The 20,483-nt window shown below is 34.0% G+C and overlaps 1 protein-coding gene across 1 annotated transcript; it reads left to right on the forward strand.

Moving 5' to 3' along the window:
* Positions 1–2,003: 2,003 nt before the first annotated feature.
* On the forward strand, positions 2,004–2,454 carry LOC123617292 (keratin-associated protein 22-1-like). The gene has a single exon (XM_045517756.2). It carries the CDS (start codon positions 2,039–2,041, stop codon positions 2,183–2,185), a length of 147 nt encoding a protein of 48 aa, XP_045373712.1. The 5' UTR covers positions 2,004–2,038; the 3' UTR covers positions 2,186–2,454.
* The last annotated feature ends 18,029 nt before the right edge of the window (positions 2,455–20,483 follow it).

A 20,483-nucleotide genomic window follows, 5' to 3' on the forward strand; every position in this document is an offset into this window, starting at 1 on the left:
TCCCCAAACATTTCCCCCACCTTTTTTCCTACATCGTAAAGCATGCAAGACATAAATCAGAAGTGGACCCTCCTAGTGATAGTCCATTGCTTTCCACATTAAGGGTCCTAGATTACACAAAACACCAGCTAAATTTCAATTTCAAAATACTGAAATTCAGAATATCCAATTTTCCAAACATTTCATAGGCTACACCTGTACAAAAAATGATTCTCTGAAAATCAAATGTATCTGAGTGTTCAGTATTTGTATTCGCTGTGTCTGGCAACGCACACCATAGGAAGCACAGCCTTTATGGTTTACCCCGTTATAGCCTTGACCACCTCTATGAGTACGTCTTGTAACACTATTCGTCTCCTTATGGTACACAAAAGTCAATGGCCTCTCTGCTCTTCAGATGTGCCAAGTTTGTTTCCAACTTAAAGCTGCTACATTTGAGTTACTGACCCTTGCAAGTAACAGCACAACGGCTAGAATTCTCTGTTTCCTTGGATCTCTCAGAGAATTTCCCTGACCATCCCTTCTGAAGTAAACTCTCACCAATACTTCTTAAAATTGCCTTATTTTGCCTTAATTTAACATTTAAATAGACTCAACTCTATCAGAAATTAATTATATCATTCACTTTGAGAATTTGCTTTCAGATCTTTGCCTGCATTTTCTGCACTTGCACATTTCAGATTATAAGCTTCATGACAATAGGAACCTTGTCTGTCCTGTTCACGGCTCCATCCCCAATGCAGATAACATTGCCGAACATACAATTGATTCTGAAAGTTTTGATGTATGAAAGAATTTAATAAGTGACTGAATCAATGCAATCAAGGATTATCTAAAAATTATTCTGACTTTCTTATTCTGAAATAATTTTGGAATTGTCAAAAGTTGCAAAAATATATAGCATGTATGCATATACCATTTAATCAGTTATATCTGTTAATATCCTTCATAACCAAGTAAAAATTAAGAAATTAGCCTTGTACAATATTCTTAAGCAATTTAGAGACTTTATTTGACTTTCATATTTTTTCCACAAATGGTCATTTTTCTATTCCAGGATCCAGTCCAAGATCCCACAAGGGTTTTGCTTGTCTTTAGCTTCTCCAGTTAGTGACAATTTCTCAGTCTTTAAGTTTTATGGCATTGACAATTTCAAAGAGCCGAAAGTTTTGTAGTATGTTCCTCAGTTTGAGTATGTCTGTTTTCTCATAACAATGTTGAAGTAATGCATTTTGGGCAAAATACAGAAGAGTCGTGCCTATTTCATTGTGTTATAACAGGAGGTTCAAGATGTCACTAAATCTTTGACAGTTTCTGAAATAGATTGTTAAGCTCAAATTACTAATAGAATAAATCCTTTTACTTCTACTATAATCATGGTTCATGGATATAAACTAAAGGAACTATATCATGGTTTTTAATCATTTATCAAATCACAGATGCATGAATACATGCACTGTAAGTCGAAGTCAATAATATTGCTCCAGAAAATTAACAAACAAATTCATCACTCAAAGATCTACAACTGAACCTTGTCAAGTCATCTCTGTGCCTTCCACGCATCTTCATTCCTGTCTTCTCCATAAATTTTCCACTGTCCTTTTGTACTTTGAAGCCACACATTCATTCCCAAGGCTGCATATATGCAGATAGAAGGAGGAAATTATTGAATGAAACTAAGATTTTCAATAGGTAGACTCTACTGGAGTTATATGGACACATGGCAGATAGAATATAGTTTAAATTTGGAATCTAGAATAAACAAGCCACCAAATTAGGAGAAGAATCTCTCATTAAAGGCACATGATTTCACGATAGGCATCGTGACACACAACAGAGTTGTCTTGGCTTGGATATATTGGTTTTGAAGAATTCCTGAGATGGTCTTCATGCTAATGAGTTTAAAATATGAGTCCAATAGTGACTTAGGTTTGCCCCACATACCACTCTGTTGGTATATAAGGCCCTGGGCAGACTATAAATTTAAGACTCTAGAAAGTGACTCTGCCCTTCAACTGAGCCTCCTTATCCTCACATCATGAGCTTCTACAACAACTACTATGGTGGCCTGGGCTATGGCTATGGTGGCCTGGGATGTGGCTATGGATGTGGCTATGGTGGCTATGGCTATGCCTGCTACCGCCCATGCTGCTATGGAAGATACTGGTCTTCTGGCTTCTACTGAGAAGTTCTAGATGCTCATCTGTTCAGGATGTTCTCTGATGAGGCACCATGGGTACCTCCTGCACAAATTGTAATAAGGATGTTCTTGTCTGTTCAGTAATGACTACTGAAGCTTAGAGTACCATGCAACAGCAGACCTTTTTTGATGGAATTGCCTGAGTGTCCAACCATTTAGAAAAATATTCATTTGATCTATGTTACTAACTGAATACAATCTTAACCATTTACATTTTGGGAAAATGTCAAAATTGATTTTTCATTAAAGTTATTCTGTTTTTCACATGTATAATAATTTCATGCATATTTATTTATGTAGATTTCTTGTGATTGTATGTGTATGTGTGTTTGTGAGTTGTGTGTGAGATGGCTGGATCTTTCACTCTCTATAGTCGACAATTTATATGTGCGGATGAAAAGTTATATTTAACTAGTGCTTTTCTATTATGTGTTTTTTGTGAACATATCCAAGATCTACTGTTGTCTGCCTTGATTTCATCAAATCTTTATGTTTGAAACAGCCAAAGTTTGACTAAAGAGATCAGGAAGGTGGTAGCTCTTTTCACCACTTAATGCTGTTTTTTTAAATATCTCATCCTTTCCTGATACTTAGTATTTGAATACGCTCTGGAAGGATGTAACTTTTCCTTCTCAGTTTTATATTACTGCCTGTTCCTTTCCTCCTTGATAATAAGTACTTGAACTCATCTTATGCACTGTAGCTGCACAGAGGGCTTTCTTTTATTCTCTCATTGTCACAGGAAGCAGTAGAATCGAGGCCATTTTCAGTGAAATTTTCAAGAGTCAGTCTTCACTTGCCTTTTGGAAAGAGATCTATTATGCTTCATAACAAGGCAGTGGCTTTCGTCGACTAAAATCATGCTAGCATAAATCTGACCCAGAATATAGGCTGCAAATTGTGTCCCTGATTCTAGTAGTCTGAGTAATGTTCAATAAAGCTGTTCATAGTAACTTTACTTACTTCAGTCCATTTACTATTATTAAGTATTAGTAATACTGTCAACAGTGATAAAATACACCTCAATATCTATTATTTTTTAGTAAGTAATGTTAGAATTAATGGGACCTAAGACTCAAAGCAAGTCCATACACAATTACTTTCTGAAAAAGGATCAGAGTATGAGGGAGGCCAAATGCATGTTTTCTGGAACCATCAATGGGGAATAATTATGTAGACATGTCTTCCCTCGTCAGCTTAAGGCAGACTATACATGGACTAGGTGTGATTTCAACTTTTAAAAATTACTTTGTTCTTTCTGACCTAGCATATGGTCTATCTTGGAGAACGTTCTACACGTGCACTTGAGAGAAATTTGCGCTCTCTTTTTGCTGGGTGTTCACTAGAGGAGTGCCAGGTCCAGCTGCTTTATAGAGTTCTTCAACTATTTATATTAGAATTTTCTGTATAGTTGTTCTATCCGTTATTCAAAGGGGGATATTGAAACCTCCAACTATTATTATTGCAATCTCTTTCCCTTTTCATTCTGTCAATTTTTTGATTATTGTGTAATGGAGCTCTGTTTTTAGGTATATAGGAATTTAAAATCATTGTAACTTCCTGATAGATTGCCACATTTATCATTACAATATATTCTTCCCTCTCTGTTAAAATATTTTGTTTCTATGTTTATTTAATCTAGTATTATTATATCCACTCTAGCTTTCTAATGGTTACTGATTGCAAACAAATATATATTTTTAAGAAAATTTGATTAATGAAATATTTTTCGGATGGCTAGTCTAAAATCTTTGTCAGATAATTTGAATATTTGATTAACTTTGTGTTAACTGCAGTTGACTGTCTTTCTCATTCTGTTGTAATTTTCTTATTTGGTGATATGATGATATGAAAGTAATTTTGTGTGTTCAAGGCATCTTGATTCTATTTAAATCTTTTAAAAAAAACAGTAAGTCACCTCATTTAGATTTAGCATATGGGCATTGTGAGCTGTGACTCATAATTTTCAGAGTTGTTGCAGTGTTCTTTTGGTCTGTTTGGTTGATCCTGACCACTGGTTGTCCCACTGCTCCCTGTCATGGCTCCTGAAAGTACAGAAAGAATTTCAATGGTCCATGTCTTTTTGGTGGAGGACTGACATGGCGAGATTTCCCACCTGTCTCCCTCACTGCCAGGATATCCCTGGATGGGATAGGAGAATGTTAATTACAAAAGGACAGAGACTTCTTGAATTTGGATATAACTCCCTCTAAATAACACGTGAAATAAAAAAGAAATCATATGGGGCATTGAAAACTATCTTAAAGTGATTCATAATGAAATGCAACATAACAAATGTAGATTTACCAATGCAGAAGTGATTAGAGGAAAATTTGTACCTTTAATTATGTTAGATAAAAAGGACATTTAAAAAATCAATGCTCTAAGATTTGTTAAAAATCTATAAAGAAGAGAAATTTAAACATAATGTAAGAAGGATGAAGGAAAAATAAAGACATGAGTGGAGTCAATTCAATAGAAAAAGAATAAATGATAGGAAAATCAGCAATACTCACAGAAGGCACTTTGGTCAGATAAAATTGATAAAACCTAGAAAAACTGATAAAGAATCGAGAATAGAGAATACAAATTATCAATCTGAAAAATGAAAGAAGCAACACCTTTTAGATTCAACTGGCTCCAAAATAAGTGGATCTTTTGAAGAATGTTTTGCCTATAAATTTCACAACATAAATGAAATGAAAAGTTTCTTTTAAATATAAAAATTATCAGCAGGAATTCAAATAGATCAGAATAGTACCATAACTGGTAAAGAAAGTGAATTTATAATTAAAATTACCTTTGCAAAATGAAAAATCTGGGCTCAGAAATATTTACTGGTAAATTCTATTAAATGTTCATACAGCATAAACATGGGTAATGGAAGTAAATGGCAGTAGCCTAGTAATTTAACCCCCAATATTTTTCTCCAAAGCAATATCTAGCAATTGATATATTACACTTCTGAGTATTTTATTTATTTACTAAAAACAGACCCCATTTTTATGAAGAACACATACATATAGCTCTATCTGTCAAGGAAAATTAGATAGAAACACAGTAGTAATAATGGACAAATTTAATATATCACTCAGAACAAACATATCAAAAAAGAAAAAAAATAAGTAAAAAGAGGGAAGACCTAAAAATGTAATTAATTAGTATAATTAGTTTTCAGGGATGTATATTCACCTCTATACAGGTAGTAGAGAACAAACTTCTCAACCTTTCATAGAAAATACATAAAAAATTGATCATATATTAGGTCACAAACACATTATTGGTAGGGTTTACAATTAATACTGCTGAAAACATTTTCTGATTGTTATGCTTTAAAGCTAAAAATTGTTAACAAAAACTAAAGATAAAAAATCCTGTTCACCTGGAGATTAAATCTTTGATTAAAGAACTCTCATCTGAAAGAGAACATATAATATGAGATTATAGATTTTCAAATAAATAGTGGTAATAATAATAGTACTTAACAGAATCTACAAGAAAACTTCAAGCAGTAATTAGTGCAAAATTCATAGCACTGAATACTTCTGTTAATAAAAATGAAAGAAATAACATAAATAAGTTAATATCCCAGGTTAAAAAAATTTTCATAAAGAAAAATGAAGTGGAAACCAAAGAATTTGCAAAGTAATAAACAGAGAAGCATAAATTAATAAATTAGAAGAGAAAAAAGTAATAGACTTTTTAAATGATTCAAAATGCTACTATTTGAAAAATTTAGCATTTTAAATCTTGCTAATTTGATCATGAGAAAAAAAAAAGGAAGCATTAACAAAATAAGAAATAACAAAAGTAGAATAAACATGGAAACAAGGAGTTTTAAAAATGATATGAATCAATTTGCAGATCTTTAAGGATATAAATTTGAAAAGCTAGATGCAACAGATGATTTCCTAAAGGAATCAGATTACCAAACTTCACACCATTATACTGAGAATTTATAAAGAGACTGATTCCTTAGAAGAAACAACAACAACAAAAAGCCATTACAGAAATATCATACAAAATATTTCAGATGCAGATAATTTCTCAAGGAAATTCTACCAAATCTTCAGATGTAGAATAATTTGATGTTCTATAAATGGTTCCCCAGCACTGCAAATGAGCGTAACTTGTATTGCTATCAATACATGTGGTGGGCAAATTATTAAGGTGCTTTCATGATTTCTGCCTCTTGATATCAATGCCCTAGTAATGCCCTTGTCTTGAGTGTGGACAAGAGTTTCTATTCACTTCTAAAACAGAATATGACAAAAGTAATAAAATACATGTGATTGTGTGTATGTGATTCTGTTACACAAAATTATATAGGATTGTAGCTCCCATCTTGCTGTAGTAGCTTTCCCTCCCTTCCTGGCTTGGAGAAAGCAAACAACTGTATTTGAGAACCAACATGGCAAGGAACTACAGGCCGCCTCCTGGAGCTGAGAGTGGCCTCCAGCAGGCAGCCTGCAGAGGCATCCTGCCAACAGTCAATGCTGACGCCCTCAGTTATACAACCACAAGGAACGAAATTCTGCCAAAACACTGTTTGTAAGTGATGTTGGACATCAAATAACTGCCATAAAACCAGTTTTTCTGTTTAGATTGAAGAAGTTTATTAGGTCAACAGAGAGACAAGCTCCAACGTGAAAGTCAAGGCAGTTGCTTGACACCATCACCCTGATGAAAGCAGAACTCTGAGGCCACAGGTGAATTTCGCCATCTCCCACTTCATGAGGTAAATTCAGGAAATTAGTAGGTTCATTGGTAGGTCAACAGCAGACCATACTAGACTTCCACGATGAGGGTAATCATCACCCAAGAGAGAGGCACAGAACATGAGAGGTTCAGAATGGGGAATCCTGAGGTCCAGATGGAGAGAATGAGAGTCTTCCATGGCGTCCTCAATAGTAGTAGCCAAAGCCAGAGCCACAGCCAGAGCCACACCCATAGCCACAGCCACAGAGAGAGCGGGAGCCAAAGCCATAGCCACAGCCATAGCCACAGCCCAGTCTGCGGAAGCCACAGCCATAGCAGGACCCGTAGCCGCAGCCCAGGCCTCCGTAGCCACAGCAGCCATAGCCACGGCCCCCGTAGTAGTTTCCGTAGTAGCCGCACATGGTGTTGGTGTTGGATTGAGGTTGTCCTTGGGTAGAGAAGGAGAGTAGAAGTGTCACTTCAGGGTGGACATGTCTCCCTGCAGAGGGCCTTTTATATGTCCTCAGTGTGAGTGGAATCCACATGTGGTCATGTCATGGGCTGATTTTCCGGACTGATGTGAGTAATTTGTTGACACAGGTTTAATCATAGCTTCAAAGGCAATGAGGAAATAATGCTTTGTTTTAGCATATCTGAACCAGTCTGTGGGCCATTAAGAGAATCAATTGTCTCATCCTGAAAGCCTTATTCATGAGATCTTTAAATTATCCTTCTGTAATTAATCTTTATGTCAATAAATAGCATTTTTATTGACAAATTCTGAGCTGCTCCAGACAAACAATAAATTTACCTTCTTTTTATTGACATTCAACAGATTATAGTATTCAATCCTAACTTTGAACTTTTCCTTCTATTACCTTCTCTCCAAATCTATTATTTTTCTATAGGATTTTTTCTTTTTTTCTCATGAGAGATGGTTTACTACTAAAAGCCATATAGTTATCACTCAGCTTCATGAAGCTTTTGACAAAAAAAGCAAATAGTTTGATAATCTGGAACACCAGCCCTGAAAAAACGGGACTTTTCTTTCTCATTTACATTTATATTTTGTAAATTTTTACCATTCCATCTTTATAATATGACATGTTTTCCCCCATGGTTTCAAGTTTATACCCTGAATCCACATTTAGAAATAAATAGAATGATGAGATTTTGATTTATGAAATCACCTTTTCATGAAATAATTTTTTCAAAATTTACATATTTGTATCCTTTGTGATCTGGCTGAAAGGTGACTGTGGCATTTCTTTATTTAAAACAATAATACTGGCAGAGACATCTTTCATGGAACCTGCTAGATTTTGCCTACCAAACATGCTCTTGGTAATGTATCCCATAATGTGAAAGATATAAAAATACAGATGATGATGGTGATGATGATAATGATCACTGCAATGAAGGTTATAGTTGAATTTAAATGTTAAGTCAAATAACACTCTGAAATTTTATGTTCCAAGAAAAATCAACCCCTAGGAATCAGTAGAGTGTAGTAGCTAAGGATAAAATGAGTACTACTCTTTGTCTGCACATAGTCACCATGAATTTTCCTTTAGAAAACTACTCTAATTTTATCTTTCCTTTAGAAGCATAGTTCTAAATGTGCATTCCTTTATTTACATCATTTATTTGTGTGAATGTATGTGTGCTGTATGAATATTTGTGGGTACTTCTTGTGCTTGTGTGTGTGTGTTTCTGTGTGTGTGTGTGTGCACCTGCTGCTCTTCTACTGAGAGCTGGGGAGGTGCACTTCCAGGACCATCAAATCTTGCTACTTTCAGGGAGAAAACCCTCATTCACAATGTCTTAAGGACTTGCAGTAGGGGAACACCACCATGACTGAAATGATTAACACAGAGGAATATGGCTGAGGCACCAACTAGTATCTCCTACAAGAATCTTAAAATGTTGCTTGCTGACGTACCTACAAAAAGGTTGGATGAAAGAAAAAAATAGTAGCTTAAGCTTCCTTTTAGAATAAAGAAAAGATCACCTATGGAGAAGATGAAAGGGAAGTGAGTAAAATACATACACAAAGTCTTTTATATGGTGTTATAAACAGTGAGCTCTTTCTGATGAACTGATGTCTCCCTCAAGAATAATGGATACTCCTAATTAGGCAAACTGAAACCAAAAAAATCTAAATATCTTTCTTTAAAGTTGTCTCTGTATGAGAGCTTTACATATGAACATGCATAAATTTTAGTAGAATAAATCTTTAGTCTCACTACTGGGTTTGCTTGGGACAATCTTTTTAAGAATAGAACTACAGGAAAATAACCAGCTATTCAAAATTAGGAGATCAATCAGAGGACTCAGAATGAGCCCAGTTTTTGAAATAGTGCTGTTAGAAAGAATATTTTGACATATTTTTTCATTTTAGATTTTATAATATTTAAGAGCCATGTAATTATAAATGTCTAACAGATCTACAGGCAAATCGCAAAATACGGAAAAAGGAAATATTTGTTTGTCATGAAAGAGCTAATTTCCCAAAGTAAATATCCATTCCAATGCTAAGCCAGTAATATGAGGTGAGACAGGGTACGGTGCAAAATTCAGAAATTCTCTTAGAATTTGGAGTAAAATTGTAAATAGATAAAAATTATACAAAAATGTGAGCTATGCAGAATAAATTCTAGGTATTCAATATAGGAGAGTAAGAATTTCACAAAAAAAGTGACAGAGGGAAAAGGAGCAGGAGAACATTTAATGAAAGATTTTTAGGAAGGGAAGTTCCAAAACATAAATTTGATCTTCCCAAATATTTAGTTTAGACATTATGAGAAACATTAATAATTTATATTTCTATACAAAGAGGCAAAAAAGCATGTGGTTTTGAGACTTGTGCCTTGAGTAAGTTACTTCATACCCTTACTTTTTTGACGTAGTAAAATGGAGAGAATTTTATCACATCTTAAGGTTGGTCTGAGGATTATGTGAGATAGTGCACATAAGCTACTTCACACAGCAGTTGCCCCATGATATACAACTAATAATTGGTTTTTAATTATTACTGCAACTGTTAAAATAACCATTATAAAGTTACACAAAGTTTTGACATAGAATTCTATGAACAGCACCAGGCAAGATAAACAGAGGATTGTCTTACGTAGTCAAAGACACAGAAAAAACAATGCATAACACATATGAAATGATATGTGTTAATGATAACACATATGAAATGATAACACATATGAAACATTTATTAAACCCCAGGCATGTTCTAAATGCTTTGCATATTTTAACATGTTTAATTCTCATAAAAATCTGAGAATAGTTTGTAAATTTTATGTAAGAATGCCAAGGTCAAAGGAGTTACACAATTCGCCCAACATCATAGGCGTGACCTAAATCTTAGTGCACTATAATTATATACACATTCCAGCTGATGAGAGAGTCTGAGAGTTGCTACCCCTATTATAATGATAATGGATTATTTATAATAGAAATCCATGAATTTAGACTGGTATAAATAAATGAAAAATCAAGTGGAAAGTAAAACTTGCTTGAGGTAGAATGCCAGTTAATATATTTGAGAAAAAATAATGAAAATCGGAAAAGTCAATATTTGCAATTCATCATCGTAATAAATAATTGAGGCAAGAAAGAAAAATAAATGGTAGGAGTAGGGGTAAGCTTTGGAATATGAGTGGAATACTTATATATTCACAAAATATCTCTACGAAAATACTTTTTAATTGCTAAAAGAATAATAAAAGTAACTTTCAAGCAGAGAAATCTGGTTCTCAACATATTGATCAAGTGACAACATTAACTATCACTGATGGAAGACATCACCTGCAAGTGCCTACCTGAAGGATACAATAAAACCAAACATAATTACTTCCTTTATTTACTTGATAAAATGCCTAACTTTGTTCTAATTAGTAGGAAACTTTTGACAAGTCCAAACTGTGGAATATTCTAACAGAAAAAATCTCCTATAATCTACAAAAATATTAAGGTTATGGAAAAGACTAGACAGCATGACAAGTGGATCCATAGCATGATCCTGGATTAAATTGTTTTTCTATGAAAGCTTTATAGGAGTAATTGATTCATGGATGAGTATTATGAAAACAAAGGGAAGAAAGCAGACTCAGACAGAGGGGAAAGTTTAGTTGGCTGTAGGCTCAGTGGAGACCTCAGAGAATTGTCTGGAGACTCTGAAGTTGAGATGTCCCAAGAGTTGCTGGGTTCGAGCAAGGTGTGTCACTATACCTTACACCAATCAGTCATCATGGGCTGGCTGCAGGAAGTGGACATGACCTCTTGAGAGAGGTGCTTTTCCACTGAGGCAGTTCCTTTGATGGGCTGTCAGCTGATGGCATTCTGCCTGGAATGCTGTCAGCAGCTGGACTGCAATTTCTTCATTGTTGAAGGGGGGACGGGTTGGATATCACAGTATTCTATGGAGTACTACTGTACAAAATAATTCCAGAAGACGGCTACCAAAGTTGAATGCACAACATTTAAATAAAATATACATGTTTTGGGATCAATCCAGTCAAAAATATAAAAAAAAATTACTATTAAAGTCTTTAAGTGATCTACCTCTTAAACAGAGCTCTCAATGATACATTGTTCATGCTTCATATGTTTAATTTTGTTCTTAGACTTTGTTGTAGAACACACAGTTACCCACTCAATGCTTGATTGAACCATCACTTTCTTAATTTTTCGCATATCTAATGATTTTAATCTTTGTCTTAAAAATATTTATTTATGAAATATACAAATATTATAGTTTATACAATCAGAAAAAAGCAGATTGTGACATATTTTAGTAAATAATTGTCTTGTAGTGTTAACATCATGAAATAATAAAAGTCTGGGGAAATGTTCTAGACTTCATGAAATGCTAGATTACAACAGACCATAACTGCAAAATGTGGTAATTCCCATTAATTTTATTCTATATCAAAAATAAATGTTATAAAAACAATTGGAGAAATATTGGACAAGGATTATGAATGAGACAATAGTATTGTATAAAAGCTATATTTATTTTTGTGATAATGGAATTGTGGTTAAGTGTGGAGCTATACTATTCATTTCAGTATGAAGTGTCATGAAGTCTGCAACGTATTTTCAAACGTTTCAGGAATAATGTTTTGAGTATCCATGTGTGTGTATAGAAATAGAGAAAGAGAGAGAGGGAGAGACAGAGAGACAGCAAGACAGAGAGGAAACAAAACTAGCAAGCTATTAATAACTGCCAAATCAATCTAGGTGAACAGTATTTATGTGTTCACAGTGCTTCTTTTGAGACTTAACTGAAGGACAGAGATTTTTCAAAAATTAAATTCTGGGAGAAATACATTTATATCTAGAAAAGTATTATTATTAGAGTACTAGAATCTACAATGATTCATTTTTTAATGTCTAAATTTAAGTGCTTCCTGTTTGAAAGAATGAATGTGAGCATAGAGGCTAAAAAGAGTAAAAAGTACAAAAAAAAAGATTAAATATTAAATGAAAGAGTGAAAAAAATACGCACCCTTTGAATAATAAAGAGGGGTAAACAAGAATACCTTAACGAATATATACAGCATAAATAAAATGTATGCTTGTTTCTGAAATAAGGAGAGAAAAATGAAAATGCTTCATATAGTGGTGAGTGGGATTGGGATGGAGGGGTAAACCATAGAGTGAGAATTCTCTGAGTATATGTTTTTATGTAATTCTGATTTTTGAACCACATAAACATTCAACATATTTAAAAAGAACTAATGTACCTATGATTGAATATAAATAGAAACAAAATAATTCTATAGATAAAATGGTTGGTATAATTAATTACTCAGGAAGAAAATTAATTCACATCAAAGTTGAGCACAATACTCTACAATCCTTGGTAAGATACGTTCTAATGCTAAAAATACTGCTAATGGGTATTGTTTTCAATGTGGCAATTCACAGTGCATTTTGGGGGTAAGGTAGACTAGAGTAAATATAGTGATGTAATTGGAGTTCAGAGTCTTCATTGTAAAGAAAAAGAGACACAATTGTGAAATAGAATAAGATGTAAAGGGATCATTTGAATTTCAGTTTTAGTTGGAAATATTCATAACGTGAAGACTTGAGACAAGTGAACAAGCTATTGTGATTAAAAAGGAGATGTTTGGGACTGTTAGTGGTGGCTTTTAGATTCAAGTTAAATATGTTAGAGCAGCTAAGAATGTGTACCAACTTTACTTACATTCAGACATGTGTTTTGGAAAATTACAATCAATAACAATCTTATCAGTCTATAACTAAGGATCTATTATCGAATTTGAGTCATTATTTATTTTATTTGTGTTCAATAATTACAACCCATAGGCAAGCCAAATTAGTTTTAATTTTTTGAGACGGGCAAGCATAGGCCATCCAATTTTTGCATGCCATTAAATTAAATAGCATACCATTAAATCCTAAGCTTCAAATATAAAGTAAACAAGAAAGACAAGTTTTCATAAAAGAATGGCTTTTAAAAAAATGGTCTCTTTATTTTCTTATCTTTCCAGGGATCTTACTTCTTTCTTTGGCTTCAACTTTACTACCTTGGACCAAAATTAATGGCGATATATCCATGATCTTATATTAATACAGCACTTAAATTCATTCCTGTCCAACCCAAGAGCTAGAAATTCCATATCAAGAGGAGATAATTGACAAGTCAACAGATACATTAGTCCCAGAAAATTATGGAGAAACAAAGGATTACAGCTACAATTGTGAAATTACACAAGTCACAGGAAAGAAAAACTTCAAGACAAACAAGAGTATCAAATGCCATTAAATGGCTCTGAACTGAAATATGGATTGGATGTTAAAAAAGGTGTCACTTTTTCAAAAAAATAAAGCCACAGTTCAGGGCACTTAAACATTTGGTGGAGGCAGGGTAGGTTTAAACTTTTCTACCTGTTCTGCTAGGCAAGAACAGGAAACACCTCTTGTTTAAATATACCTAAACTTAAGATTAAAATTGGATAAATGAGTATCAACATTGTATTTTCTAAAGGATTTCACACAGAGGAAGATTTTAGTATAATTCTCTTGTAGTACATAGTGTTTTCAGGCAATAGTTAACTATATTGGGAAATATAACTTCAATCCTAATGATAGACCAACAAACACGTATCACTGCTTTAACAGAGCAGAACACTGAGGGCTATAAGATTTCTGCTTTCTTATGTCAAATTCAAGGATTTGGTAGAAATATTCAAAGAAGATATTCCCTAAGTAAGAAAATTATTTCCTTTAGTTCAAGAAGGAAAAAGGAAGTCAAAATGACAAATATGACACTTTAAATAAAAAAAAAGAAATAGGTTTATTATTCCAGATTGAACAGGTTTATTAGGAAAACAGAGAAATGGCTCCTGCATGAAAGTCAAAAGGCAGTTTCTGTGATGGCATCATTCCAATGAGAGACCATGAATAGAGTTCTCAAATGAATTTCACATTCTTCCACTTTTTTAGGAGTTAAATACAGAAAGGGAAAGGTTGGTGTATTAGATCCAAGGACACAGGAAGGCAAGTCTTCAAGAAGACTCAGAACATGAGGGATTCAGAACTGGGGAATCCTGAGGTCCAGGTGGAGAGGATGAGAGTCTTCCATGGTGCCCTCAATAGTAGTAGCCAAAGCCAGAGCCAGAGCCAGAGCCAGAGCCACACCCATAGCCACAGCCACAGAGAGAGCGGGAGCCAAAGCCATAGCCACAGCCATAGCCACAGCCCAGTCTGCGGAAGCCACAGCCATAGCAGGACCCGTAGCCGCAGCCAAGGCCTCCGTAGCCACAGCAGCCATAGCCACGGCCCCCATAGTAGTTTCCGTAGTAGCCACACATGGTGTTGGTGTTGGTTTTGGGTTGAGGTTGTCCTTGGGTAGAAGGAGAGTAGAAGTGTCACTTCAGGGTGGACATGTCTCCCTGCAGAGGACCTTTTATAAGTCCTCAGTGTGGGTGTGACCCTCCACACCTTCATGACGTTGCCAAACTTTATGAGTAATCTAATTAGTTTGTTGTTCCTCAACCATAAGATAAAGCTTCAGAGAAATTCAGGGTGCTTGCTGTCTTGGTTTCTCAGTTGGGACTCATCCAATTGAGGGTTTCAATGAGAGGAGAACCCACTCCCACCTACACAGTCCTGCCCCCAATTACAAGTTCATCTTACCTCTTGGAACCATCCTTTATATGAAGAGAGATGACATTTGTTAGTCTCACTCTTATTTGCTCTTGGTCCCAGTTAGTTTCACTATTTTTTTTTAAATTTTCATAATACCAACACTTCTTTTGACTTGTGGATTTTTCTCTTCTTGATGCAAATTAATTATCTTCTTTAGGGATTCAGTTTCTTTTCTATATTGAAAGCATAGTGTGTCTTTCAATCCCATGATGTTGATAATAATCCAATTAATTAAAATTTCCAAAAAAAAAGTCTGGGCAAAATGTATTGTACTTTTTTACTTATGCTGATGAGTATAAACACTTTTTGTTCAATTTCCACTGGAGGACTGCAAAACAGAAGTGATTCCTTGGAATCCAATTTCTCCACTTTGTTTTTCTAAATTGAGTACACATTTATACAAATTAGTTAGCTTTCTCATTAATATTAGAATTATATTCTAAGTAACCAATAGAGTAACATCATATATCTACATTTATCAGTGTGATGAATAGAGGTCTGGTCCTTCATCAATCTGTCCAATCATTACTCACCTTGTACCAGTCACACTGAATTCTCTTGCATAGCCCTAGCATTATTACCATCTTTTTTCAAGTTAATGAGATAATCCTCCCATTAGGAGGCACCAGAAAAGTGAGACTAGTTCATATTACAGTTAAAATATACTTTGTATCTTTAAGAGAATATACGTAGAGAGGTGGCATTATCCACAAATACATGTGTAATCTATCAGTAGGTTTCTGTTATTCTAATGATATTTCTGAGTCAAAATATTATTCTTACATATCTTCTCATAACCTTAGAAAGGGACAGAGAATAGAAAATGTAGGGCATCCCCTGTATTTTAGTCATTTCTTCTCTGGAGATCATAAACATGAAGCCACAAGATTTTTTAAAATATTCCATTTCATCTGTCTTGAGAATTATGTCTAGTAAGTCAAAAAATGCTTCTTTGGATTTTACACTAAGGGTCTGACCTAATGCATTCATCTAGTCAACCAATATGTGTTTTTGAATGTTCCATGTGTGTATTTGATAGGTTCATTTTTAAAAAGTAGATACAGTATTGTGACTTTTATTCATCATTAGCTGGGTTGAAATATTAGATTTACAAAACATCATTACTATATCATTTTCAAATTTCCCATGCAGAAAATAAAAACAGCCTCAACTATCGCAATGCAAGGTCAATCAAGGGATAACTTAAAATAAGTTTCCAGTAAAATCTTATTTAAATAACATGATGATCAATCTTCCTCTAGGCTAAGTTCTTAGAACATCACTTGAAATTAGTATGATTAAATTGCCTTATTCAATTAAAAAAAGACTATAATTGACTTTTTTTTTGGCGGGGGAGGGATATTTGATTAAAGCAGTCATAAAAGACATTATTATTTTGTACAAAACAGTGTCCCTAATAACATTTAGTAGGTTGTTTATCCATAGAATTTATTTTGTGGAGTTAATTCGTTTCTTCTAAAGAATCACATTCCTCTCTCCAGTCATAACAGGGGGAATTGCACCCAATGAGATTCCCTGAAAAATGTTTTTTTCTGCTGTGATTTTCTGAACAATATACTGTTCTTAAATACATTCCAATCAAAAGTAGAACAAAAAAACTCTTTGTCTCTTCAATCCTCTCCAGCTAATATTCCATTTTCTACTTCCCTTGCAAAACATCGTAAGTATTTCCATGGTTACTTTCTATTCTCTCTTTATTCCTTTTCTCACACCGTTTGGACTTTCATCCCCATCACTCTACTAAAAGTGCTCCTGCAGGGATCATTGACACCTCAAGGCCAAATCTAGAGGTTCTGTCTTCATTTTACCAAGACTCTGAGTAACACTCACCTTCACCAGCTTCCCTTTTCATTCCTGAAAAACTCTACAATCATTACTTGCACCCTACCACTCACATTTGGTTTAATTACAATGTCTCCAGCTGCTCCTTTTCAGTATCCTATCTCATTATTTTTCTTCAGATTTTCTTCTCAAATGTGAGGGTGCCCAGCTAGCTGCTTGCCCCTCTTACAGTTTCTATTTAAAATCTCTTGGGATGGATTACTTTGGAAATGTTACCTTAGGCAGTTAAGCTCAATTCACCTTTCTAAGTCTGTTATTTATCCAAATGATCATTTGACATTTTCTTAGGTTGTTAATTGTCATTAAACATTTTTACAAACTGAAACTGAGTTCATGATTCTTCATAACCCTGAATGTTCCCCCCACAACATTTTTCTACATCTTAAATCATGCAAGACATAAACTTCAGATCAGGACTCTCACAGTGCCTTCTTGCATTAAAATTGCTGGATTATACCAGACACTCAGTTAAATTTGAATTTAAGAATTTTGAAATTCAGAATATTGAGTTTCCCAAATATTTAATGGAATTTGCTTATATAAAAAATGTTTATCTGAAAATCCAATGTATCTGAGTTTCTAATATTTGTATTTTCTGTATCTGGCAAGTCAAAGCATAGAAAGTGCAGCTTTGATAGTCTGCTTGTTTATAGTCTTGAGTACATCTATGAGCCCATCTAATAACACTCTTCCTTTCCTATGGTTCCCATTAACTTTCATATGAATCAGTGACCTTTCTGCTCTCCAGGTGTACCAAGTCTGTTTCCAACTTAAAGCCTTTGCATTTGAGTTACTGATCCTGTGAAAGTAAGAGCATAAAGCTAGAACCTTCTCTTCCCTTGGATCTCTCAGAGAGGATTTCCCTGAACATCCATCTTGAAGTAATCTCTCACCAATAATCTTTAAATTTACCTTACCTTGTCTTGACTTATTATTTAAATAGACTCATAACTATTAGAAATTATCTCATTCACTTTGAGAATTTGCCTTCAAATGTCTACCTTCATTTACTGCCCTTGCTTAGTCCAGAGTATAAACTCCACAGCAATGGGGTTCTTGTCTGTTCTGTTCACTGTACCATCCTCTGTGCTCATAATGATCCCTAACCTACAACTAATTCTTAATTTTGATGTAGGAAAGAATTAATAAATGACCAAATCAATACAATAAAGGAGCATCTAAAACATCTCCTTCTTTATTTTGAAATAATTTTAGAGTTATCAAAGTTTCAAAAACATACCCTGTACTCAGTTATACCTTTGTTGATTTTTTCACAACCAAGTAAAATTTTAAAAAATCAACCTTGTACAATATTCTCTAGTAATCTATAAAGTTTATTTGAATTTCATAATTTTCCTGCTGTTCCAGGATCCAGTTCAAGATTCCCACATGTCTTTTGATTGTCTTATTCTTAGTGTCCTCCAGTTGGTGAGAGTTTCTCAGTCTTTCTTTAACTTTAAAGGCATTGACTGGGAACAGATAAACAAGATTATACTGTATAGCACAGGGAAATATATACAAGATCTTGTAGAGGCTCACAGAGAAAAAAATGTGACAATGAATATACATGTTCATGTATAACTGAAAAATTGTGCTCTACACTGGAATTTGACACAACATTGTAAAATGATTATAAATCAATAAAAAATGTTAAAAAAAATAAAGTCATTGACAATTTCAAAGGGCCAAATGTTTTGTTGTATGTTCTTTAATTTGGGTCTGTCTGTATTCTCATAAGAAAGTTGGGGTTATACATTTTAGACAAGATACCAAAGAGACATGTTTATTTCACTGTGTCATAGCAGGACTTTCATGATGTCAGTAAATCTTTGAGAGTATCTGGAATAGATTTTTTTAAGCTCAAACTACTAATAAAATAAATCCTTCTATTTCTATATAACTATAGTTCATGGCTTTAAACCTCAGGGATTCAATCATGGCTTTTGATCATATACAAAAACATATATACATATATAGTGTCCTCAATATATGTATATATATTCTTAGTGTCCTTCATATGTATATATGAAGTATAAATCAAAGTGAGTAATATTGGTCTACAAAATTAATAAAAATGCATTAATCATTCATTTATAAATAAACTCTATTATGTCTTCTCTATATCTTCTGGATGTCTTTTAACAAGTCTACTTCACAAACTTTCCATTATTCTCTACTACTTTGAAACCACACTTTTATTCCCAAGGATGCATATATGAAAATTGAAGGAGGATATTATTAAAAATAAAACTAGGATTTTTAATGTGTTGAATCTGCATGTGTCATATGCTCTCATGGTTGCTAGTAAAATAGTTTAACATTGAAATAGCAGAATTTCTCATTAAAACATATGATTTCATGATAGGCACCATGACACACAGCACAGATGTCTTATGTTGGATATATTTGTTATGAGGAATTCCTGAGATAGTTTTAATGCCAATTAGTTTGGAATATGAATACAACAGAGCTTGTGGTTTGCCCCACATACCACTCGGTATATAAGGCCCTGTGCAGACTATAAAATTAAAACTCTTGAAACTAACTCTGCCCTTCAACTGAGACTCCTTCTTCTCACATAATGAGCTTCTACAACAACTACTATGGTGGCCTGGGCTATGGCTATGGTGGCCTGGGATGTGGCTATGGATGTGGCTACGGTGGCTATGGATGTGGCTATGGTGGCTATGGATATTCTTGCTACCGCCCATGCTGCTGTGGAAGATACTGGTCTTCTGGCTTCTTCTGAGTAGTTCTAGATGGCTAATTGGTACGGGATGTTCTCTGATGAGGCATCATGTGTACCTCCTGCACTAATTATAACAAGGATGTTCTAGTTTGTTCAACAATCATTACTGAATTTTAGACTACCATGCAACATCAGATCTTTTTCGATGGAACAGCCTGAGTTTCCAACAATTTAGAAATTTATTCATTTAATCCATGTTAATATTATATGATTGAATGCAAACAATGTTTGACCTTTTCACTTGGGAAAATGTCTAAACTCATTTTTCATTAAAGATACTCTGTTTTCACACCTATACCAGTTACATGTGTATTTATTTTTCTTTCTTTCTTGTGATTTTGTGTAAATGTGTGGGTGTGTGAGGTGGCTGAACCTTTTACCACCTATAGTAGACAATTTTGGTATGAAGATGATTATATTCAACCAGTGCTTTCCCTAACATGTTTTTGTAAGGATGTCCAAGGGCTACTATTATATATTTTGATATCATCAAAGTCCTATCCTTGATCAACTTAAGTTTGACTAAAGATATTGGCAAAGTAGTAGCTCTCTTTTCACCATTTTGTGCTAATTATTAAGTATTTTATTTTTTCTGGATTCTTGCTATTTTAATATGCTTATAGGGAGATGTAATTTTTCTTCTATATTTTATATTATTGTTATTCTTTTCTCATTGACAATATATTTTTGATCTCATCTTATACATTGTGGCTGCATAGAGAGCTTTCTTTCACTCTCACACTGTCACAGGGAAATACAGAATTTGGGATTTGTTTCAGTGAA

Source organism: Camelus bactrianus, chromosome 1 (assembly GCF_048773025.1).
Source record: "Camelus bactrianus isolate YW-2024 breed Bactrian camel chromosome 1, ASM4877302v1, whole genome shotgun sequence".
Classification (NCBI taxonomy): domain Eukaryota; kingdom Metazoa; phylum Chordata; class Mammalia; order Artiodactyla; family Camelidae; genus Camelus; species Camelus bactrianus.

Excerpts from the sequence above, each read along its gene's own strand:
- LOC123617292 (XM_045517756.2), top strand. The coding sequence starts at position 2,039 with ATGAGCTTCTACAACAACTACTATGGTGGCCTGGGCTATGGCTATGGT.